Source organism: Sitophilus oryzae, unplaced genomic scaffold, assembly GCF_002938485.1.
Source record: "Sitophilus oryzae breed Bouriz unplaced genomic scaffold, Soryzae_2.0 scaffold_430_pilon_pilon, whole genome shotgun sequence".
NCBI lineage: Eukaryota > Metazoa > Arthropoda > Insecta > Coleoptera > Curculionidae > Sitophilus > Sitophilus oryzae.
Window position 1 is genome coordinate 81,719 of NW_022147008.1, and position 26,277 is coordinate 107,995.

At 32.3% G+C, this 26,277-nt stretch overlaps 1 protein-coding gene across 1 annotated transcript; it reads left to right on the forward strand.

Annotated features, from left to right (window-relative positions):
• Nucleotides 1-253: 253 nt before the first annotated feature.
• On the forward strand, nucleotides 254-26,277 carry LOC115885850 (peroxidasin-like). The gene is made up of 19 exons (XM_030904873.1): nucleotides 254-333; nucleotides 475-690; nucleotides 3,786-3,857; nucleotides 8,783-9,018; nucleotides 9,075-9,380; nucleotides 10,120-10,392; nucleotides 10,450-10,574; nucleotides 10,779-10,922; nucleotides 10,977-11,177; nucleotides 13,296-13,722; nucleotides 14,484-14,710; nucleotides 14,802-15,021; nucleotides 15,767-15,828; nucleotides 18,419-18,684; nucleotides 19,018-19,257; nucleotides 19,739-19,972; nucleotides 22,383-22,649; nucleotides 22,909-23,118; nucleotides 25,738-26,277. Exons 1-19 carry the CDS (start codon nucleotides 254-256, stop codon nucleotides 25,898-25,900), a joined length of 3,969 nt encoding a protein of 1,322 aa, XP_030760733.1. The 3' UTR covers nucleotides 25,901-26,277.

A 26,277-nucleotide genomic window follows, 5' to 3' on the forward strand; every position in this document is an offset into this window, starting at 1 on the left:
ATAAAGAGAAAATATGTTTCTTTTATCGAGATCTACCACTCCTTAAAATAATCGCACTTATTTCTGGGACACCGTGTATGTATGTAAAACGTTAGTTTTGGTTCTATTAGTTGCTGAATTATGGCATACCAATTTTAAACAAGGATATCTACTAATAGTCATAATCTTTGAGAGTAGGAAGAGACGACTTAGTCGAAGATTTCGACAGAAGACATCCAAAAAATGACAGAAATACCATTATCTGTAAATTAAAATGACAGACACAACTGTCAGTTTCATGGATCCTCTCGTTAGACAGACTAATTCACTTCAATATGTAACTTTAAGAAATAGGTATATCGTGACTGTAACAAACAGATCTTTCTCATATCACTTACGTAAAAAATACTGTTTATCAACAGTTGTTTACATTACCCCAACAAGTTTTTGAATAATTTAATCTTCTTTTAACTCCTGTTTTTCTTTAATTTTCAGAGATCTCCGTTTCAACCGCATTAGGGATATCACCAAAGGAACTTTTATAGACAACCATCGCTTGGTTACTTTGTTGCTAAACAACAATGATCTCAAACGGCTCAGGAACGAAACGTTTCGTGGGCTATACAACTTGCAGAACCTCTATTTGTACAAGAACCGCATCAGGGACATTGAAAGTGGTACTTTTACACATCTCACTCGTCTTGAAAGACTGTAAGTATCCTATTGGTACTATTTTAATTAGTCAATCGGAATAATCTCTTAATCCCTTTAATTTTACTTAACAAAAATTAACATTAACTTACAAAAATGTCCTAATGTTAACCATAAAAATAAAGAAACTAAATTTAAATCAGATTTCATATTTGAATATTTTTCTATATTGTTTTGGAAAAATGTGCTAGTAGGGTATCCCACATTTAAAAAGATTTTTTTGTATACAAAGTGATTCAAATTTTTTTTTACAATAAATTTGTGGTATTTTAATCGGAATGCTGTAGCTATACAGGGTGGTCCGAACTGTATTACGGAAACTACGGCAGCATAATCTGCAGACAAAAATAAATAAAAAAGTGCGTATAAATGTATGTCCTAAAATGCTTAGTTTTGGAGATACAGAGTGTAGAACTTTCATTTTTATTTCGATTTTTTTCAAATAAAAAAGATGATAAAAAAATAAATATTTAGATAAAAATTGGTGTCTGGGAGATTTTGACATGAGAAATTTGATTTTGATGTCAATATAACCCATCTTTATAAAGGGCGCCATCTATTTGAGTTTTAACTGTTTTGAAAAGTAATAACTTTTGTCCATACCCGTATAAAATTACTGGGTGAAAAAAATATACATTTCCGTGATTTTCTACGTAAAAAATGTCTCTTGGTAAAAATCGCTACGAGCAACCGTTCTCAAGATATTGAATGGAAGTAGTCAATACATATGTTATTATAACAAAAAATAATCATGTCGAGTAGATAGTTATTTGACTGAAATGATAAATTTATTGGGAACTATTTATTTCTATAAATTAATCATAAATTTTTCTTCGAAAAAATGATGTGTATGTTTATTTTTTTTCCAATTATGTTTAATTCTCAAGAGAACATTTTTATAACATACTTGAATCGATCTGCAAATTAAAAAAAATATATTTTTAAATTATATGCTACCGCATTATCCTCATATTTTATTAAAAAAATTGGCGCCGGGAGGCACGTATAGCCTCCCCATTAGCGTAACTAGCAATTTATCCTGGGGTGGGCCTGGGGGGGCCCTGGGGTTGAGCCCAGGGGGGGCTAGGATTTTTGTTTTTTTAAATGAAAAATAATTTTAAAAAACACGTTTTTCGGATGTTACAAACGGTTACATGAATTTCTCTATCAATAAATAGATATAGACAAAATAGACTTGGTTATCAAACCGTGTTCCCGTACATTATTTAAATACCTACAAATTTAAAAAAAAATTAACACATTTTTTGAACACAACAAAATAATATTAACTAAACAAAACTAAGAAACGTCATTTTTACTGCATCACAAGCAAATAAAAATTAATACGTAGCCAAGCCAGCAGTACATGGGGAGGGGGGCCGGCACCCCCGGGCTCCCCTGTAGTTACGCCAATGCAGCCTCCCATACTAAAATATGTTAATAAAACGTTGGTAGGCAGATTTTGATGTTATTACAAATTTTGTTGCAAATATTATTCCTAATCTTAAATTGAAAACCGCGTTTCGCTAGCTACTGTAATTTTGGAGTTAGGATTTTTTAAATTTCTAACCCCTCCCATACCCTTACCAACCCCCACCACCACCAAAAAACTAATGGCCTAATTCCTCGGTACCACAGTATTTTTTGTGCCAAATTTGGTTAAAATCGGTTTAGCTGTTTTTGAATTAGCGTGTTACAGACAGACGGACAGACACCATGAAAATATTTTGTATTTGGGTCATAAATGACCTAAATTTTGAGTGAAATTAAAAAAACTTCTTCGGTTTAGCGGTTTCTTGAGTTATCGTGTTACAGATGTACCTGTTGGTATGATCGGCTAAAAACATTGGAATTAAAACATTAACTAGGACTGAAATCTGAAATATGTATGTAGCTTTTTTGAAACAGTGGAACACCCTGTATATCCGTCTGTTTTTTAAAGGGGTACTTTTAAAACTCTTGCCGACGCGGCGTTGAACCTCAACAGATGCCCTAATGAAAATAATCCGGTGTCTGTATTGCAGGCAGACGGGCGATTGAAGATTTGTTTACCTATGTCGATAGCATAGGTTTTTAATACTTCGCTTTGATAGAGAACTACTGTTCAAGACCAGTTTCCTATTCAAGTGCAATTTATTTGCGTCAAACAACGAAACTGATATAGTTAAATCTTATAAAAAATATCGTTACTAAAGCCCAGTCTACACATAACAGTTTAACTGTGAGTTTTGTCTGTCACAATAAACGGAAGACCATCTAGATTCTAGATAACTGACGACAATTCTGCAGATGCCTTAACCTCTGCTTAGACATAACGTGTATGATCTCTCAAATGAGATAAAGTGATTCGTACATCCATCTCTCTCCAATACATTTAAGTTCCACACTCAAAGATATAATAAAGGATTTTTATCTATTTTTTGGCTGAAACCATCATGGTATTTGGGAAGTTATATGCTTTCAAAAAGTTGGTAGGCAGTTCTTTTAGTTTCAAAGTAAAGGTATTTTTCCAATTTTTTTTATCGCAAGAACTGCGACGTTGACTGATTTTGATGTTATTACAAATTTTGTTGCATTATTCCTAATCTTAAATTGAAAACCGCGTTTCACTAGCTACTGTAATTTTGGAGATACGATTTTTTAAAATTTTTAACCCCCTCCCATACCCTCTTACCAACTCCCCACCCCCACCAAAAACTAATGACCAGATTCTCGGGTGCCACAGTATTTTGTGCCAAATTTGGTTAAAATCGGTTAAGCGGTTTTTGAGTTATCGTGTTACAGACAGACGGACGGACAGACACCATGAAAATATTTTGTATTTAGGTCATTTATGATCCAAATAACTTATTTTGAGTGAAATTAATAAAACTTTTTTTGTCGATCTTAATAGCGTACCTGTTGATATGGTCAGCTAAAAATAAAGTGAATGATCTCTCGAAAACGAAAAAAATATTGAAATTCTAATAACATCAACTTGTAAAGAAAGAAAAGTAGATAACAATGGGAATGTGAAACTTGCACAAGTCGACAGTGGATCACTCTGTATATGTATGTAGCTTTGATGTATTCTAATAAATTCAATTTTTTTCTAGATATCTGCAAGCCAATGATCTCCATGAATTTAAAGCTGCCACATTTTCAAATCTGCCATTTCTTGATAGACTGTAAGTATACTATTTTAAATATTTATAGTTCTTTACCTGTATGCTCTGTATTATATTAATTCACCGTTAAAAAAATCTGGAAATATCTGTTTAAGAAAAATATGGAAGTACCTACATACCTGTAATGTGTGTGTGTGTGCTTACAAATATTGTTCATTTAATTTACTATATTATTTAAAGCCATTAAACACGAAGTTTAATAACTGTATGTAATTTCTAATTATTAGGTTACGCATATTTAAACATCTATGTTCCATTATGACATTATATACTATATTGTCTATATTTAATTATATTAGTATGCATAAGTTATATTATCTATGATGAAATTTATACGGATAATGCAATACAAGTATTGTCGGCATCTCATAAAAAGACGTTTTGTTATTAGCGAAGATTACTGCTATTTAATTAGTATATTTCAATACTTGCTGATTTTTGCTTGTTACTCTTATTATGCAAGGGATTATCAATTCAACGTTGGTCGGTCAAAGAATACTTAGAGAAGCTGAACAAATTAAGCAAAGAAATATAGAAAATACTCTGGATGTCAGGCCACCAAGGTACCTATAGAAGGTAATGAAAAAGCATCACCAACTGGACCAGAACCGATCTGCTTCTCCAATGGAAACCAGTTTAAATCGGAACTCAAGAACCTGGAAGATTCTATCCGTGACCTGTAATGGGAATCATTCAACGGTCTAAGACACTCGATTGCAGACTCTGCGATAAAGATCCTGAAACAGCGGAGCGCATAATATGTCATTGCGAGGCTCTGGATCGCAAGCGACACTTGTTATTTAGGAAAGCTAGGCTAGAGCCGGAGGAACTATGCTCCCATCCTATCAGGGACCTGCATAAGTTAGTGCAGGGCACAGGGATAGGAGAATGGGTGCAGATATAGAAAGGGGACAAATACAGTGGGCCTCAAAGGTCGCAGTGTGTACGGCAGAGGACGGCCCCTTGTTATGAAAAAAAGACACTCGAAGAAATCTCTCAGAACTAACGACCGAGAAAAATCAAAGATTTTCTTGATTTAAGTAAGAAAAATCGGAATCCCAATGAACACGTCAGTAGATTGAATCTAAGAAACAACGGCGAATGCATATTCTGTGGGAAAATGGGGAAACACCAGAACACTTTATCACTGACTGCGCCGAGACCACAACAATTCGTGTCATAAATTTTGGTACAACTGATCTCGGAGATGGGATTTCCCCCTCCATTACAATCTGCATCTACGTCTATATTACAAAAGGGTTTTTACGCAACTAGCTTATTAAAAGTTTTTTAGAATCTAGTCTTCTAGATCCAAGTATGAATGTTTCAAGTTGTGGGCATTTCCAGGTGCATGTTCTTTCTTTCTAAAACCATATTCCTTAAATAAAACACTCACTATATTTTTTGATTTTAGAATCTATAAGTTGTTTTAACACAAAGAAAACTATAAAGGCTATTTGTATAAGTGCATGTAATCATTACATAATCTATTGCACTGCATCTATTCGAGGATACAAAACATTGATGGTTTGAGGCGCTAAAGCAACAGACCGCGAGATTTCAACAATATTGTTGGATATATTCGACCATAACAATAGATTTTATTGTCTGTACCGTTGTCTGTACTTTGTTTTATATATCAGTTTTCAAGGTGAATTCAGTAGATATATTTTACTGAGAATACCAAAATAAGAAGTACATCAGTAAAACCAGCAATACACTTTATTTTTGGAGTGATAATAAATCATTTATTCAGATCTTATTAATTTATTTGCTATTAACATATTTGAAATTTGAAGCAGGGAAAATTTGATTTTGTATTTGCTAATAAACTTCTGGAAATCCTTGTTGATGAGGTTAATTCTTATTTTGTAAATACATCTTTATGTAATCATCTATTATACCTATGGTTTTAGAACCATATACAACTCCTATATGTTTGGAGTCTGTGCCAAAGTTTTTATATCCAAAATCATATTGAAAAGCTAAATACTGAGAATTTTAATATTGTTAAAAAAGCTGGCACTCAGTGCGCCATATAATCCAAAAATATCAATGCTGTTGTGATTTACAAACAATAAAATTCTTTTGGGGCGTTTATTACGTCTGGTGTGACTTAATTTTGCGAGTTATTACCGTTCAATTTAAATGTATTTTATAGTTGTTAACAAAAATTTGTTACAGGAAATATGAGTTATCATATTACTTAATACTTATTTATATATGTATGTAGTTTACTGAGAATCACAATTTATAATACTATGAATTTCCTGTCTGAACTGTATTGTATTTCTTATACTTAATAAACCAAGACTTTGCTTGTTTAAATTATTAATTTGAATCGTTAACAATAAATAAAAGAAGCTTTATACAGAGGCATATTTCTTGGCAAAAGGTTAATCTCGTGATTTTGGTAATGGTTCATTATGTCAATGTATATAATTAATAAAGAAAATATACCTACAAGTTGATTATGTAATATAAATTTATAAGTGCGTATCTCGTGATAGAATAATTATTTAGACTTGTAACTTCATTTTGTAAAAGAATAACTCTGTATTACCACAGGTTCTTCAGCACCAGCTGGCCATTTTCGCTTGTTTATGAGTATTTGCCTTTTAAAACTACAATTTCAAAATATACCACACAATGACATTTCTTTACATAAAAAATATACATACATATACAGGGTGGTCCGAACTGTATTCCGGAAATTTTGACAGCATATTCTGCAGATAAAAATAAGTAAAAAAGGTCGTATATATGTATGTCCTAAAATGCTTAGTTTCGGACATACTAGGGTGTAGAAGCTTCATTTTTATTTTGATTTTTTCCAAATAGTTTCTCAAATAATGTCAATATTTGTATGAAAATTGGAGTTTGGGAATTTTTTGACATGAGAAATTTGTTTTTGATGTCAATATGAGTCCTATCTGTAGGGGGCGCCACTTACATGTGTTTTAACTGTTTTAAAGAGTAATAACTTTTCGTCCGTACCTGTAATAAAACTATTGAGTGAAAAAATATACATTTCCGTGATTTTTTACGTAAAAAATGTCTCTTGGTAAAAATCGCTACCAATTTTCATCCAAATATTGACGTTATTTCAGAAATTATTTGGAAAAAATCTAAATGAAAATGAAACTTCTACACAATGTATCTCTGAAACTAAGCATTTTAGGACATACATTTATACGAACTTTTTTACTTATTTTTATCTGCAGAATATGCTGCCGAAGTTTCCGGAATACAGTTCGGACCACCCTGTATTGTCAAATTTATACACTTTCCATAAAACAAATTCTAAAATAACCAAGAGATAATTAAAAATAAACAGAGAAAAGCACAATTTGCGTAATTCAAATGCACGTAATTTCAAAAGTGCCGAGTGAAAAGTTAAACAAAACTGACAAAAAAAGAGTTTCATTGACGTTGCTTCTGTTTTTAATGTATAAATATGAAAATAATAACTATAGTCTGTGAAACGAATAACTTTGAATTTGACAGTTCCCGCGGGCTTTTCTAGTGTTAATTTTATTAGGTTAGCAACTTGCGGCCATGCTGACGCAATGCCGTCTCTAGTAGAACGGTCTCGGAACGAGATTTTTGACGTCACACTAGTTAGATACTACGGATTAATAAATATGTTTTCGAATACATAGAAAACATAATTATTCCTCGTATTTTTGGTTTGTATTTTAAAAATGATATAGTTTACATGAAATATACATAATATACAGTTAATAAATACAATATATATACATATTTATAATAATGAATAGGTATGCCTACAAATAATGAATAGGTACATAAGATAATGGGTAAAATGTAAAATATATTTTAAATTTTGGGGTTTGAAAATCGATCTAATTTAACAAAAAACATTCAATATCTACTAATAGTGATGTATTATTATTTGCATTCACAAAATTTTCCTCAAACATTTTAGAATAATTTACATATAAAATGACAGCAATCTTTTATTTCATGGCCATCACTGACGCCTTTTTTCTATGATAGTGTATTATTTGCAAATATAATTTTTCGAACATTGATATTTGCAAAATAACTACATATAAATTTGTGAAATGCAATAAATAATACATCACTATTAAATGAATATTGAATGTTTTTGTTAAGGTTGGTCAACAGCCCCAAAATTTAAAATATATTTTACATTTTACCCATTATCTTATGTCCCTATTCATTATTTGTATATTGTAAAACATTTGCTACATTTGTATGGTTCATAGTTTATTTGCCAAAGTATTTATTACTATAAATAGGCATATATATTGTATATCATTTTTGGTAACAAGCTCTAATATGTTTTCCATGTATTGTTAATCCATATTATCTAACTGTATGTTCAAATCTATTCAACATTGATCTGATAGAAATGTCAAAAAGCTGATGACATTTTACTTTTTGAAATTATGACATTTTGTGTTGATTTTTTTTGCAAGAAGAGGAAGAACTGTCACTTGTTTTATTATTTTCCTTTTCTATTTCACGAAAGTAAAAAGAGTTACCTATCTGATTCGTTCAGGCACTCAATTTAAAGAATATCAGTAACTTTTTTGACAGAGGGATTTTATATTTACCATGTTGGTAAAAAATAACGGTCAAAATTCAAAGTTATTCATTTTATAGACTATATTTGAATAATTTCTTACTTTTTTTTTATTCAATACATCGGTTCTTGTTAAAAATACTGTATAATGGCTCTATTTTTAAAATATCTGTTTTAAAAGATTTTTGACTTACTTCTTGCACTTGCAAAAGGTCTGGGTATTTTGGAATTAGAATTCAAACGGTCTCCAGCTTGTCAGTGGCTGTACGAAAATCTGTAAGAGTTTAGGCATAACCTTACGACCCATCTTGATTTTATCACTCTTTCAAATTGAATATATTTTTCTTTTTAGCTATTTATACAACAACCACATTAAAGAAATACCAAGAGGTGCCTTCCACAATCTACCCAAACTCCAACGGTTACGCTTAGACCACAACGCCCTGATATGCGACTGCAAGATGGCCTGGTTCAGCAAGATGCTGACCAATGACAAGTCAGTACTACAAGCATCAGCCAGTTGCTCTCAACCAAACGAAATGTACGGGAAAAGTATCGTCGGAATGGACCACAGACATTTTCACTGTCGTGCGTAACATTCTCTCAAACTACTTTAGTTTATTTGAAATTATTTGCTTTTCCAGAACCACCAAAAATAGTTCAAAGCCCTGAGGATGTGGAAATCACTTTAGGTGGAATAGCAACATTTACTTGTGCGGTTCAAAGTGAAGAAGAACCGACCATAGTTTGGATGAAGGGTGAAAAAGAGATTTTGCCCGATGATAACAAGTACAAAATGATGGAGAATGGAACGCTGATGATACAGTTTACCGAGGAGAGTGATAATGGATTTTATGAGTGTCTGGCTAAGAATCCAGAGGGCGAAGTTCGGTCCAGACCGGCCAGGATGGTTGTTTATCCCAGTCAAAACGAGGAAGGAATTGATTATGGTGAGCATAATAAAACACTAATTTACCGCTATAGTAATATTTGAAGTTCAGGGTAGATACACTCAACAGTTCGAGGTTAGTGTTGAAGTTTTTACCTAAGAATATAGCGACCTTTGTGTGACTCACTCTCAGTTAAACAAACTTCAAGGTGCGGCAATTTTTGGCGCCCAACGTGGGGCAGTCAAGTTGCAGTAGTAAGACACCGTACAGTAGTCATACACCGTTCGTTAAAAATCTATGAAATAAATGCAATAATTCCAAGAGTTTTTTAGCAAAACCAAGACAAAGACTGGGCCCTATAATTATGGGTTTTGAACTTCGTCTTTCATTTGCTCAACACCAGTAATTGCCTATAATTTGGGCCATGTTTTTTATTATTTTCCTATTATTTTAGTAGTTCAGTTCTTTATTTCAGCAACAAATGAAAGAACATAGCTATCACAGTCAGCTACATTCCTTATGTATTTTTTTCTCTATTTCATATATTTCGTTGCTAAGTAGAAAATTAGTCTATGAACTTCTATTCTATTAAACTAAGTAGTCAATGAACTACTATACTATTGATTATGGTGAGAAAGTATTACGACTCTCTTTTTTAAAACATGTTTTACATTGTCAATCATTAAGGAGCTGTGCAGCAATAATAAAAATGTGCTGTACTATCCTTCGGAACATTGGTGTTGATTCATTTAAGCTAGCAGCTTCTTATTGTGTTTTCTGTTATATTTTGAATTCTTAGATATGCCAAAGCTTGTTAAAGTTCCCCAAAGCGTCAGCGTCAACGTTGGTACTCAACAAGTACTACTAGAATGCCAAGCGTTAGGATATCCGGTTCCTCAAATTATCTGGTCCCATAACGGACGTCAACTAGCCTCAACGTCCAAAACTGTTATATTGCCCAGCGGTACTCTTCTGATTAGGAACATCGAAGGTTCAGATCATGGTACTTATCTCTGCGAAGCCTTCAACGACAATGGCAGAGTTTCAGCTGAAGCCAATGTACTTATTAATGGTAAATTAATTGAAAAAATTGTTTAGTATAAGTTGCACAATTTTCTATTTATTACAGTGGCGCCAATCTTTACTATTCAACCGGAGAATGCTGAAATACTGACAGGTGGTACTATCAATCTGGAGTGTTCGGCTTCTGGTACTCCGACCCCGGAAATCACGTGGTTCAAAGATGACTTGGAGGTAATTTTTATAAAAGTTAATATTTTTGCTCTAATGTTATCTACCTACCGTCGTTTAACAATAACAACAAGCAACAACAGAAAGTAAGAAAAATAAAATCAAGTCAGCAATGTCAAAAAGATCATGTTTAAGAATCATAAATGAAAATATTAATATGTTTCGGCTTTGTGCAATTAATTTAGTTATTTCTTTGGCATTTTCAAGGTTCTTCCCAACGACGAGAGAGTATTTTACAACGGCGACAGAAGTCGTTTAGAAATAAGACATGCCATAGAATCTGACTCTGGATTATACATTTGTGAAGCCAGAAATCCACTAGGAACCAGAGAAGTCAGCGCACGGATCACGGTAACACTATTTACACAAATTGAAAAATGTCTTTATCCATCATAACTGTTATAGATTTCAGGTTTTAACACCAAACCACCCAAGCTAGTGTATAAGCCGTACAATATCGAGGCTTTAGTGGGTAGTACTATTGAACTACCTTGCAAGGCAGTGGGCGATCCCAATCCTGGTATTACTTGGCAGAAAGACGGAGCTCGTATGCAAAGAACTGGGAGATATAAGATCAGCTTAACAGGAGGTCTCTATATTTATAAGGTGAATTTCAATATATTGTTACGTTTTTCATCGGTTCCGGGTGGATAGAAAGTCTAATTTATCTAAACACAATTTATTTTACACTAAGTAACAAAACAATAACGATAAAATGCTCAAAGAACTATTTACAAACTATTTATAACTATTTATCTAGAAGGAATTTATTTTGAATTTAGCGCGGCAAATTTTTGTTTCTGTCCTCCTCTATTTGTTTCTGTCCTCCTCAGGCCCCAGGCGTCGCGTCGGCTTATATACCCACAGCTAAACAGTTCTCGAATAGTCCATTAGATCATTAGGTGCATAGAGAAGGTTTAGAATGTTCTCGTATGTACTCCTCCATTTCAGTGGAACTCGATTGTTCTCGAAAGTTCGAATGAATCATTACGGTGTCTATTCTTTAATGCGATATTAAGGTCATATGGGGGCGGATTTTTTCAAGTTTGTATTTTAATTTCGTGATTGAGACTCTACAGTGCAGCCTCAACTGCCTAATGGGATTGAGTTTCACAATTATTATATTTCATCCTTATTTCATTCAACCTTGCTTTTAATATATGTGGTTATACACAGGGTGGTCCGAACTGCATTCCGGAAACTTTGGCAGCATATTCTGCAGATAAAAATAAGTAACAAAGTTTGTATAAATGTATGTCCAAAAATGCTTAGTTTCAGAGATACAGGGTGTAGAAGTTTCATTTTCATTTAGATTTTTTCCAAATAATTTCTCATATATTTGGATGAAAATTGGTGTTGGGAGTTTTTAACATGAGAATTTTGATTTTGATGTCAATATGACTCCTATTTGTAGAGGGTGCCACTTACATGTGTCTTAACTGTTTTGAAGAGTAATAACTTTCACATAGTAACTTGAGTGAAAAATATACATTTCCGTGATTTTTTATGGAAAAAATATCTCTTGGTAAAAATCCCTAGGAGCAACCGTTCCTAAGATATTTGGAAAGAATGGAAATAGTCAATATATGTCATTATTGACAAAAAATAAACATGCGTTGAGTATATAGTTATTTGACCGAAATAATAAATTTTGGAATTTTTAATTTTTTCAAATAATCAAAATTTTTCCTTCGAAAAAATTATGATAAAACTGTTTCTGTTGAAGTTTTGGCACAAACAAACATTTCAAATTTATGTTTTTTGATTTCAATCTAATAACTATTTAGTTAACATGTTTAATTTATGTCAATAATGACAGGGTGTTGATCATTTCGATTCCAAATATCTCGAGAACCATTACTTGTAGTGATTCAAACCAAGAGACCATTTTTTACGTAGAAAATGCCGTAAATATATATTCCTTTACTCAGTAGTTTTATACCGTATGATCGAATAAAAACGGTGTCAGCGATGGCCATGAAATGAAGATCGCTGTCATTTTATATGTAAATTTATATGGGAAATGTCATTTATATGGGATCGTCATTTTCCAGCCAACTGGACGCCATTTTTTTTCGAACATACGCTACATGTACGGACGAAAGATTATTACTCTTCAAACCAATTAAAAAAATATGCAAGTAGAAGTCATATTGACATCAAAATCAAATTTCTCATGTCAAAAAACTCCCACACGCCAATTTTCCTCCAAATATTGATGTAGCTTGAGAAATTATTTGGACAAAATCGAAATAAAAATGAAACTTCTACACCCTGTATTTCCGAAACTAAGAATTTTAGGACATATATATTTATACGAACTTTTTTACATATTTTAATTTGCAGAATATGCTGCCGAAGTTTCCGGAATACAGTTCAGACCAACCTGTATAATGATGGTAATATTATGTGTCCAAGGATTCATGTCCAGCAGTTTTGCTGAAAATTTAAAATATTCTGTTTCTAGCTAGACAAGACAAGAAGATATATGGACAAAGTTCCATGTATCTATCTACTCGTCCAGCTAAGTGCCAAGTCCATCATTTTTCTTTACTTTTAATACAGAGTGTGTACTCGATATCTTGGGCTAGTCTCATTCTCTAACTAATTAATCTATTGATTGTTCTTTGCCATGATGCTACAAGGGTGCTACTGCTGAACAACTCTACTTAAATATACAGACTTCAACAATACTTGTAACTAAAATAAATAAAATTATTTCAGGTTGCTGCTGAAGACCAAGGTCGATACGAATGCATAGCCAACAACGACCATGGCAGGGACTCAGCTTCAGGCTACATCACCGTCAAAGACCCTACAGTTTCAACAGGCGCGGTGGGCAGTATCAGCGACAGGTTCATCAAGATCGCCTTCACCGAAGCTTCCAGCGAGATTGACAAGGCCATCAACAACACCATCGATAATTTCTTGCACAACAAACATCCTTCTTCGTCGGAGTTGTTCAGGATTATCCGGTATCCCAATGCACCAGCTAGGGAATTAGCCAGGGCTGCAGAGGTTTATGAAAGAACTCTGGTGAATATCAGGAAGCATATTCAGAAAGGCAGTGTTAATATGACTCATACAACAGATTTCAGTTATAAGGAGATACTGTCTCAGGAAAAACTGGATTTGATCGCTAGATTATCAGGTGAGTTATTTTTAATGGGTTATTTTGGTAGATGGAAATGTGAAATTGATTCGCTTAAGCTAGTGTGAGTTACGGTTTCACACAATAAATGCATATGCGCACGTGCACTATGAGCTTGCGGGTACTATATGGGTACCCAAACGTTTGTAATATATAGGTAATTGCAATGATATAAATATAAATATGTCTATGACTATGAGGTTTTTTTCCTCATAGAAGAAAATCCAGAAAAGATCCAGTGGTTCTCAAAATTTTAGCAAAAAATATTTTTTTTTAAATTTTCAAAGTAAAATAACTCCGTTATTTGAAAAACGATAGAGAGAAAATATGTTTCTTTTATCGAGATCTACTACCCCTTAAAATACTTATTTCTGGGACACCCTGTATACTTTAACAACGGCAAAAAATATGACGTTAATCAAAATCTGTAAGAAAAAAAAAGTAGATAAAAGACTTATAAATCAAAATTAATAATAACCATCTATTAAAGAATGAAATCGAAATTATATTATGATAGAAACGCCTCTTTATTTTTAGGACTTCAAACATATTTTCACGTTTTTTTTAATTTTCTCTAAAACGGTATGGATATTTGGAAAAGTATAAACGGGATTAGCCATTTTAGAACAAGCAACAATTTTTATGAAGAATGCATTTTTCTCAAAATGAAATTAATAAAAAAGTTTTTCCTCTTGTAAAGACAATCCGGGGACATACTGTATAAATTATCCAGTGATTCTAAGATTCTGGTATTGTTTAAGGTTGTAACGCCCACAGACACACAAAAAATTGTTCAGACATGTGCTTCCATTCGAAGTACCGCAGCATAGACGGTACCTGTAACAACCTCCAACATCCCACTTGGGGAGCTAGTTTGACAGGATTCCGTAGAGTACTGAAACCGATTTACGAAGATGGATTTGCCAGACCAGTTGGATGGGAGAAGAACAAACTTTACAATGGATATCCTAAACCAGCATCTAGAAAGGTTCGTACAAAACAGATAGAGTATGAAGGAGAAATTTATTGATTATATTGATTTCATTTCTTAGTTGTTAATGCTCTTAAACAATGTTTAGGTATCTACTAGTTTGATTGCCACGTCAAAGATCACCCAAGACGAAGAAATAACCCATATGGTGATGCAGTGGGGCCAGTTCTTAGATCACGATTTGGACCACGCTTTGCCTAGTGTCAGTTCAGAAACTTGGGATGGAATAGATTGTAAGAAGTCTTGCGAATATGCCGCTCCTTGTTATCAATGGATGTACCAGAAGATGATCCAAGAATCACCAATAGGTATAGAAAAAATAATCAATTAGATTTAAAAAGAAAATCACTGCATGTATATTATGCCCAGCAAAAAAACAACAGGTAGTTACAAATATCTTTGGTACTCACACAGTCCAAAAATATTTAGGGTTAAATTTAACAGTGGTAGTGTAGGCTCTATTGCTATCTTTTCATTTTCAAGTCATAAGTATAGATTTTGTAAGACTATGCGCAATCTGGAAATTATCGATCAAAATCTATATTTTCAACGAAGTTGGACACAGATTATAAATCATAACTTTACTTCTTATCTGAATGTATCAATGGTCTCTATTATTTTTTTTCTATAACGTCTGTCTATATATTCTTGTAGTAGGTGCAAATCGGAGGTATTAATATTCAATTTTAAGTAGATTCCTATATTTCTGTTCCCTCTTTCTTTTCATAGACATCTATTTTCCAGCTATCGATTCATTCCATTGCAAGAACTTTGACATCATAAAAATTGACATTTTATTTTTTAAGATTATTTCCAGTACAGTAAAAAATATTACGCTGGAAATAATTCTTTTTTGGATTACTTTGTTTATGTTTTAGCGAAAAATTGTAGTTTTTGAAAAAATTGCCGAAAAATATATAAATGCTACCCTTTTAGCGTCCATGTATATTTATAAAACACTACTTGGGTATACTACTTACAATAATACTCTAAACAATTTTTCTCTTTGACTCTTTTTCGATATTTGGTCCCCTAACACAATTTTTTATACAGGGTTGTTCACCACATACGAACGGAACTATGAATTTGCCAAACGATTAGATTTGTCGCAAATTGTAAGTTTTGAGTTCGTTAAAGGACTATTAGAGCTACAATTTAACAATATTAGGTATAAAAGATACAGAGTGTCTCAATTAGGTAAAAAATGTTCATGTACTGTCAAAATGTCATTTTACTGCCAAGCGACTGCCAATGACTGAGACGAAGACTGCCTATGTCTGCCATGTAATTAAAGTCTACTGATGCCAATGACTGCCAGCGACTGCCAAAAAATATCAAAGTTGTATTCCATCAATGGAACACCACTGTATAAAATTTACTTATAGTTTCTACGATTAAAAAAAAATGCCTAGGGTACCAATTTATCTTTACGCTTTACATTTGAACCTTTTGACATTTTTGGTGATTCTTCAATTTGTGAAATTGCAGTATAAATTTTTCGACTTCAGAAACACATTTATCAAAGTTTTTAATACTAAATATTTAATTTGGAAGTTTATTTATTGATCAGTTTTGTGTTGCAATAATAAAATTTTACTCATAATACAGAGTGTCAACATATTTAATAGTTTAAATAATTACAAGAAAGAAACGGCAATAACTTGTTTAAATTTAAATGGTAAACCCTGTATATTTTATAAGAATCAGATGCACAATTTAATTGACTATCAAATTGTATTATACCATTTTTACCTGTCTCTTCAAGTTTCCGTAGAAAATGCATTTTTATTGTAATTTAGAACTCATTTATACAGGGTGGCGTACCTCATTCGCCTCGGTTGATTATACGAAAACGGAAAGATGTAGAAACTTTGATATTTTTTAGGTATTTGGGACACTCTGTATCTTGTAAAAATATTTTTAAATGTACAGGATCTATTAGATCCATTGCCTGGAAACTTATAACTGACAATTTGGATAAAATAATTTGTTTACTACAATATTCCGTGTCTCTAGTGGTAGGAACAATAATTTTTAGGTAACTAGTTTATTTGGTTGCCTATGAATATGCATCATACAGGGTGTTTCATATATCTAAAAATAAAAAGAACTTTAAAAACTCAATAAAACAATTCTCTTAATTGCCTGTATTTAGGTTTTTAAAAAATCGAGAGTTTGATCAACAAGGTAAACTCAAAGATCAATTTTGTTGAAAATGTCATTTTACTGCCAAGCGAAAATATATTTTCTTTAAAAAAGACCCTGTATATTGTCAACTTGATAATTAAAGTCTACTGATGCCAATGACTGCCAGCGACTGCCAAGAAAATGTGCTTGTATGTGAAAAAAGCCCGATTTTCGCAGGAAAAATTTTAGTTTTATTGAATTTGGGCCTGCGTCTGCAATTACCGGTATGTTTTTAATATTCTATCTATCTAAATTTCTAATATAATAGTTTAAATAGTTTAAATATTTATTCACTGTGACATTTGTACAGGGTAAGTCTTATAAAATATGTGCGAATTACTTTTACTTTGGCAGTCATATTTCGACCTCAGAAACATCTAAAATTTATAGATAGATAGATAGATAAATTTATTTATTTGTTCAAATATTGTAATTAGAATGTGGAACAAATCCGGTATCAGTAATTTCTTCATAATGTTTCATTATAGGTAATCTGTTATACTAATATATCAAGTAACTTTAAAACAAGTCCTTTCTCATCAAATATAAACACAAAAATATATACAGGGTGGCGCACCTCATTCGCTGCCTTAAACATGATCTACTAAGAAACGGAAAGATTTAGAAACAAAAATTTTTATGGGTATATGTGGGAAGGCAATGTGCATAAATCTTAATATACAAATTATATTCTTTTTCTCTATGGTCACATCTAAGATCCATACAATTTATATTTTTTTAGATTCTTGGACGTAAAATAAAGCATTTATTATAAGGGTTAAATATGTTTAAAAGTTTTGGTTTTTGAGATATTTAAAGATATTTAAATATGCATGCTATAATAAAAAAGTTTGTCAAAACCTTGTACATTTCTTTTCAGAATTAATTCTTGTGCTGACTTTCAAGCCAGAGAAATAAACTTTACTAAAAAATTTGATTGCTTCCTTAAATGTATACAGGGGTATCAAAAATTGCTGGTCTATTTTAAATATTTATTTTAAATAAAAACTTCGCTATTTCAAATACAACACCCTCCATTTTTTTAAATAAATCGAAGCAGATTTAAATGTTCTTTCAAACTATATTAGGGTTTCCTATACCTATCTGGCTCAGATTTTGAATAAAAAGCGATTTTGCAATAAAATTGTAATCAATGTGGCTGGTGTCGCCTTGGCAAATTATGGCATATTGCCTCTTTAGATATACCCATAAAAAATTGTTTTACATCTTTCCGTTCTCGTATACTCAACCGAGGCGAATGAGGTGCGCCACCCTGTATTTCTTAAAGTTTCAAAGTAAAATAACCCGAAAAACGGTAAAGAGAAAATACGTTTCTTTTATCCAGATCTACTGGCCCTGAAAATATTTGCACATATTTAAGACTCACCCTGTATATAGGGGTTGCAATAGTATATTTTTAATTCTATTTTCCATAATTTAGTTTTTATTAAATATTCCAGGAACGAATTTATCCTGTTTTAATTTATGATAGCACTGCCATATATTTTTTTCTGGTAGATATATGGTTTTTCTGATGAACTAGCGCGTGAAATCCGGGACATAGACGCACCCTTAGGCCGTCTAAAGGAAGGTCCAGTGTTCGAGGGAAGAAAGCCTTTACTACCTTATGCAGGAGGACAAGGAATGGATTGTAGAAGAAACTTGTCAGAGAGTGACGTTAACTGTTTCCTGGCTGGTGATATTAGAGTCAATGAACAAAACGGACTCACTGCTATGCACACCTTGTGGATGAGAGAACACAATAGATTGGCCAAAGAATTAAGGTTTGTTTTAGTTTTTATAATCACACAGTCTCTTTCATATATGTATCCTTTACACGACTTTACTTTTGGTGTCAAATTTTTATCTCTCTTTAGCGTGGTCTTTAGTAATAAATATAGGTAATAAAATACAATCCTATATGAAGCCGACTTTTTGCAAACACTGTACAACTTTATGTACAGGGTGTGCCATACAATACAAATGGAAAAACTATTGCCGAATTTACGAAAAAAATAAGCATAATTGATAAGCAGCATAAGCAGCTTGCCTAATAATAAAAAAAATTACGTAGCTGGAAATAAATATTCTTATTTATCTTTTTACTGTTTCTCTAGATATTTAAACCCTCACTGGGACGGAGACATGCTATTCTACGAAGCCAGAAAGATTGTAGGAGCTGCCATTCAGCATATAACTTACAAACATTGGTTGCCTTTTGTTGTTGGACCGAAAGGTATGGAACTGCTGGGAGAATATAAAGAATATGATCCCCTGATCAACCCGAGCATATCTAATGTATTTGCTACGGCAGCTTTGAGATTTGGACATACTCTTATTAACCCAATTTTACACAGGTAGGTGTATTTGTGTATGATAATTTGTAGTTTGTACAGCAAAAGTATATAACAACTCCTCAAAACTACAACTAGATATCTATAAAATCCTTGTATAAAATCCAATAAAATCATAGTTTTGACAACTTGAGCTGTCTAGTTCTTGTAATATCCTGCAAATTTATTGGGAAAATATCTACGTTTGACACTTCAAATATAAAGGGGATGGCGCATGGCGGGACTTTTAAGTTATATAGTTGTTTCAAATAGAAAGATAATCCAAAATAACAAAGGTTGGTAGAGTTAACTACAAACAGCCAATTTTCGAGCTATCTAGTTGTAGTTTTGAGGTGGCGATATATTCTCATTCTACTTTGACTTGCAATCATAATAATAATGTTCTTTAAATGACATAATATATTAATCTTTCGCTGTACACACAATAACTAAAGTAATAAACGTTACTTAATAAGGTTCGATTATATGCTTATTAACATTTTAGGTACGACTCGAATTTTAATCCTATCAGAGAAGGACATCTTCCGCTTCACAAAGCATTCTTCTCTCCTTGGAGATTGGTTGAAGAAGGAGGCATTGATCCTTTACTCAGAGGCATGTTTGTTACGGCTGCTAAGAAGAAAATGCCTAGAGAAAACTTAAATACCGAATTAACCGAAAAGTTATTCAATACTGCCCATGCTGTTGCTCTGGATTTAGCTGCAATGAATATACACAGGTAGATAGTAGTGATGGTAGTACAGATGAGTAATTTACTACATACATATAAGTATAGTAGTAGTATATTAGATCGATAGTATACAGTGTATTCAATAAGATAACTGGAAACATATGGGAATAGTTTATATTAAGTTTCTGAGAAATTTTTACTTTTGACTAAATTTTGACCGTTATTTTATCCGCGTAAAACTATGTTCTATGTATTGCTTTATCATAAATCAATATTTTGTGTGTCTTGACTCAGATCTACCATAATCTAGGAATCTAGGGATGTACCTAGAGAATTTCACCCAGAGAAAAAAAAAATGCAATAATCTTTTGTACAGGGTTGTTCACCACATACGACACGGAGTATTGTAGCTAAATGATTAGATTTTTACAAATTGTAAGCTTTGGGTTCGTTGAAGGACTATTAGAGCTACAATTTAAAAATATTTTTACAAGATACAGAGTGTCCCAAATAAATAAAAAATATTAAAGTTGTATTTTTTTAAATGGAACACCCTGTATATTATTACATTTTTAGTTTCTACCATTAAAATAAAGGTAAATTTGATTAAGGTTTATTACACTTAAACCTTACCGTTTTTGAAATATTTTCAATTTTGTGAAATTGCAGTCAAAATTTTAAGGCTTCATTTCTCCAAGGGTAACAAAGTTTTTAATACTAAATATTTACTGAAGTTTATTTATTGATCAGTTATTGTGTTGCAATAATAAAAATTATACTACCTTATACAGAGGGTCTAAAATTTTATTTTAAATAATTACTAGCTTTAAACGGCAATAACTTGTTTAATTTAAATGGAACGCCCTGTATATTTTAGGAGAATCAGATGCATAAGTTAATTGTCTATCAAATTGTATTATACCACTTTTTACCCATCCCTTCAAGTTTTCGTAGAAAATGCATTTTCTTATAATTTAGACCTCATTTATCAATATACCCATGGAATATTGACATTTTAGATTGTTTTTAAAGCAACAAATGTACAAAATGTGCAGGCTTGTAAATGTGCAGTGCTCGCTTTGCTAAAAACGATAATATTACTAGCCCATTTATAAAGACAACTCTTTAAATCTTTATAAAAGAATATACCATTAATTAAATATACCACCATTATTTCCGCCCAAATACTAATTAATTACATACTTAATTATGTTCGTTAATAAATGATTCTAAATAAATGTGGATTTGGAATCAGAAATCAATATAATAATAAGTTATAAAAATGGATGTCTTTGTTGTTATAAATAAGCATTTTTCAAAATATGAAATATCATTTTTAAAGTGTTACTTTTTACCACACTGTCTAATACACATAAAAAATTATTTTTTTTAGTATTTGGACCAATTACTATTAATCAACGCAGTCAATTAATGTAGTTTGAATACTGGAATCATATTAATTGGTCCTCTTTAACAAATATTTAAACAGTTTTTTTTTATTTTTTAATGAAATAAACAAACTATATCGACAATATTAGTATCTGTACTCTTTAAAAATTTGGTACATCTTTAAAAATAATCTAAAATATCAGTATTCCATGGGTATATTGATAAATGAATTTAAAATTACAAGAAAATGCATTTTCTACGGAAACTTGAAGCGATAGGTAAAAAATGGCGTAATACAATTTGATAGACAATTAAATTGTGCATCTGAGTCTCATAAAATATACAGGGTGTTCTATTTAAATTAAACAAGTTATTGCCGTTTAAAGCTAGTAATTATTTAAAATAAAATTTTAGACACTCTGTATAAGGTAGTATAATTTGTATTATTGCAACACAATAACTTCAGTAAATATTTAGTATGAAAAACTTTGATACCCTTGGAGAAATGAAGCCTTAAAATTTTGACTGCAATTACACAAAATTGAAAAATAGTACAGATGAGTAATTTACTACATACATATAAGTATCATACACATATAAGTATAGTAGTAGTATATTAGATCGATAGTATACAGAGTATTCAATAAGATAACTGGAAACATATAGAATAGTTTATATTAAGTTTCTGAGAATTTTTACTTTTGACTAAATTTTGACCGTTTTTTATCCGCGTTGTAAAACTATGTTCTATGTATTGCTTTATCATAAATTAATATTTTGTGTGTCTTGACTCAGATCTACCATAATCTAGGAATCTAGGGATGTACCTATAGAATTTCACCTAGAGAAAAAAAAAAATGCAATAATCTTTTGTATATTAAAGCAGAGAAAAATTATGGAAAACCTCCACCCATTTTATACGAATTTTATTATCATTTTGCTTCCACTCGTTAATTTTTCTAAAGTAACGTAATTTTGAATTGATTGAATTCAAAATATTTAAAAATAATTCTTATAGCTGTGTATAATGATATGTATTTTATTTTTTCTATTTTGTTGGCGTCTTTAGGTCTCGAGATCATGCCTTACCAGGATACGTAGCTTTCCGCAATTTTTGCGGAATGCGTAAAGTCACAAGCTTCGATGATCTAGCCTCCGAAATATCAGACGACGAAGTCCGAGAAAAGATGGAGAAGCTGTACGGTCACCCAGAAAATATCGACGTCTTCGTTGGAGGAATTTTGGAGGACCCTGTAGAAGGAGGCAGGGTCGGACCCTTGTTTAGATGTCTCCTTGTGGAACAGTTTAAGAAACTGAGAGACGGTGACAGGTTTTGGTAAGTTTAATCACAGTTCAATTCAAGTTTGATCCATTGGCAGTATAAAATTGATAGTTTAATCTCTTTTTATTATTACTGTATTGGACCCAATCATTTTGTTTTTAGCTATTTTATTTTTTATTAGTAGTAATCAGGATACTAGTTTTTTTTGAGGTGCAGATAAGCCATAAAATATATAGTCATATAAATTTAAAACTAACTAAACAATAAATAAAATTGTTTTCATAATACCAATACAACATTTTTCTTTCTCTAGGTACGAGAATCCTTCAGTCTTTAAGCCAGAACAGTTGGTACAAATCAAACAGTACTCCTTGTCTCGAGTACTGTGTGATAACGGAGATAATATCACCAAAATCACAAAGGACGTTTTTGTATTACCTGAATTGCAGGAAGGCATCGGAAGATGTGAGGATGTTCCGAAAGTGGATTTAAGACTGTGGAGTGAGTGCTGTTCTGATTGCAGGTAAATATATCTATTTTTTGCGCATTTTATTTTATTTTTCTTATAATTGTGATGCGTTCTTCCTAACATAAATTAAATATTCAACCTACGGAGGAGGAGGTCAATCATCACGACCTTATCTATTGTGCCCCCCTTTCTTGAGTTATAACTCATCATACAGTCTCAGAGCTTTGACAAAAGCCAGTGTCTGAGGCGGTTTTACAGAGAAATCAGTCGTACTACATACTGCAATTACTCGCTGAGGGAGTATTTGACACGCATCAGAAGATGGTCACGCAAGACGTTTTCTATCATGAGCTTTTACCCCAGTCAAAATAGACATTTCAATTAACAATAATTCGCATAGAGCTGAAAATTGGTATAGGTCTTAAATACACTATTATAAATGATATCTGAAAAATCCCCACCCCTCCCACGTCTGCTAAAAAAATTATTCAAGGTCAAAAGTCAAAAATATGTTTTTTTGCTTTTTTCTCCTAAACGGTAAGCGTTATCGCAAAAGTACCTTAAACAAATGTTGTAGATCATTAAATTTTCTACAATAATGGTTATTATACTTTTTCTTACTAACCACCATTCCTTGGCGATTTCTAAAGTTGAAAAATTCGTATTTTTCATAATATGCACACATTTCCGCACCATCTGTGAAGTAGTGTAGGTACTTGGCGCATTTTTTTAACGTGGTTTCCTCTGTAGGCCTAGTCCACGATTTATTTTGGTTAAGTTTTATTACACATTATACTATTAATTTTAAAAATGGTACTCTTGGTAATGATTATAATCGAACGGATTATTGTTGCTTTTGGGAGAATTTTAATCTGAGTAGTAATCTTCAAATGATACTTCAACAGTAATGTCTTCTTCGCTTTCTTCTTTTCTTTCTCATCTTGCGGAATATCTGGAAATCGATCTATGACAGATGCATCAGTTGTCTCCTCATTAAAATCCTCATCTGTATTTAAGTCAATATTGGAGCAAGACTGATCTTGACAATTAGTACATATTGGTGTACAAAACAATTCGACTCTTTTACAACCACAGTTTGCTCTACAACCATTTTTGCAATTGCAAAAAATTGTGTTAAGTGGTTTTTCTGGAGCAGGTGGAAGTAAAGTTTTAATCAGCTCCAAAGTATTATCTATAACCCCAGTCTTCAGGGTTCAGTTGATTGTCTAGCGACAATTGAACTTGATAGTATATACACGATATAAGTGTTGACAGGCAGAAGCAGATGATGTGGAGTACGTGAATGTACAAGGAAGTTGTACCATTTTATTGTTCCGAGTATTTTTAAGAAAACTTAAATATCTATACTTGTCTATACATAGAATCATTTTTTTGGAGCACAATATATAGCAAGAAGCAAGTGAATTCCACTTGTGATGATGACTTGTGGAGAAGAGTCAATCTTTTTGAATACGTCTGCGCAGACATTACTGTTGAAGTATCATTTGAAGATTACCACTCAGATTAAAATTCTCCCAAAATCAACAATAATCCGTTCGACTATAATCATTACCAAGAGCACCGTTTTTTAAAATTAATAGTATAATGTGTAATAAAACTTAACCACAATAGATCGTGGACTAGGCCCTACAGGGGAAACCACGTTAAAAAAACGCGCCATCATCACCTGTGGGTGCGGATATGTGTGCATATTATGAAAAATACGAGTTTTTCAACTTTTAAAATCGCCATCTCTCAGGAATGGTGGTTCGTAAGAAAAAAGTATAAGAACCATTATTGTATAAAATTTAATGATCTACAACATTTGTGTAAGGTACTTTTGCGATAGCGCTTATCATTTAGGAGAAAAAAGCAAAAAAACATATTTTTGACTTTTGACCTTAAATAATTTTTTTAGCAGACGTGGGGGAGGGGTGGGGATATTATATGAGTATTTAAGACCTGTACCAATTTTCAGCTCTATGTGAATTATTGTTATTTAACCCCCTTTTTTTGTTTATTTTGACTGGGGTATTTTCTGTGACTGAAAAGCCTGATACGTGATGATATCTGCCTACCGCACTCCGGACATTCAAACATATCATTGCTTTGTTGCCTCTTTACTTTGTCTCTGGTTGTCTCTGTTAACTGAGTTTACAATTCTTCTCCACTGCTTTCTATTGTGAGCTGTTTCTTCCCACTTATCCTGCATGCAACCCCTTTAAATTTTCGTGGACAATATCCTTGTACCTTTTGAGTTGTCCACCCGGCCTCCTCTTACCGTCCACAAGCTCACCGTAAAGAAGAGATTTTGGTATGCGGATATCTTGCATTCTGCATACGTGACCAGCCCATCTTAAGCGGGATTTTGTAATCATAGTTAGCTTTTTCAAGGACCGATACGTTTGAGACATGATGAAATCATTTGATTCTTAAGAGTTGTCTTAGGTGTCTCTGTTGCAACTTGTTTAATGCGTTCATGTGTCGGCAGTACGGCACCCAGTTTTCGCTTCTATATAACATGGTGGGAATTATTATTGCTCGGTACACTGCAAGTTTCATTTTTGTGCTCAAGTCATGATTGTAGGAAACCTGTCTTTTAATTTCCAGAAGGCTCTTGCGGCGCTGCTAATCCTGTGCTGAATTATACTAATAATTTTTTTTGATATCTAGATATACCGGACAACTAAACACCATCAGCAGATTGAACGCAAGAAGCAGAAGAAACACGGAAAGTGAAGGAAAACACGATAAAGAGTTGATACGACTCAGGAAGAGAGTGGCGAGTCTTGAAGAAAAACTCGAGCTAGCCATTAGGAAGTTCGACGAGTTATGAGGGACATACTATACTTAAAGATGTACATAAACGTGTAATTTTACTTATGTATTATTATTTTTTTGTTCTGCGTATTACCGAGAAACGTACTTACTTCGTTGTTTAAGCCATGAAAACTTTGATGAGCCGGTGAATGACATTTATATGGATGTATTAGAATTAGAAAATTAATTGGTAGATCTTAATCGTAAGCTTAAAATTATAACTGTTTTTTGTTAGTTTAAGCATTAAGTAATGTGCCATTTTCATCTCTAATAGGCATTAAAATTCTTTCATGCCATTTCATTAATTTTACTAAAACCGTGCCTTTTTGTATGTTACCTTTTAACATTTGTTGTTTGATAAATGAGAATAAAGCTTTAATAATTAAAACCTAA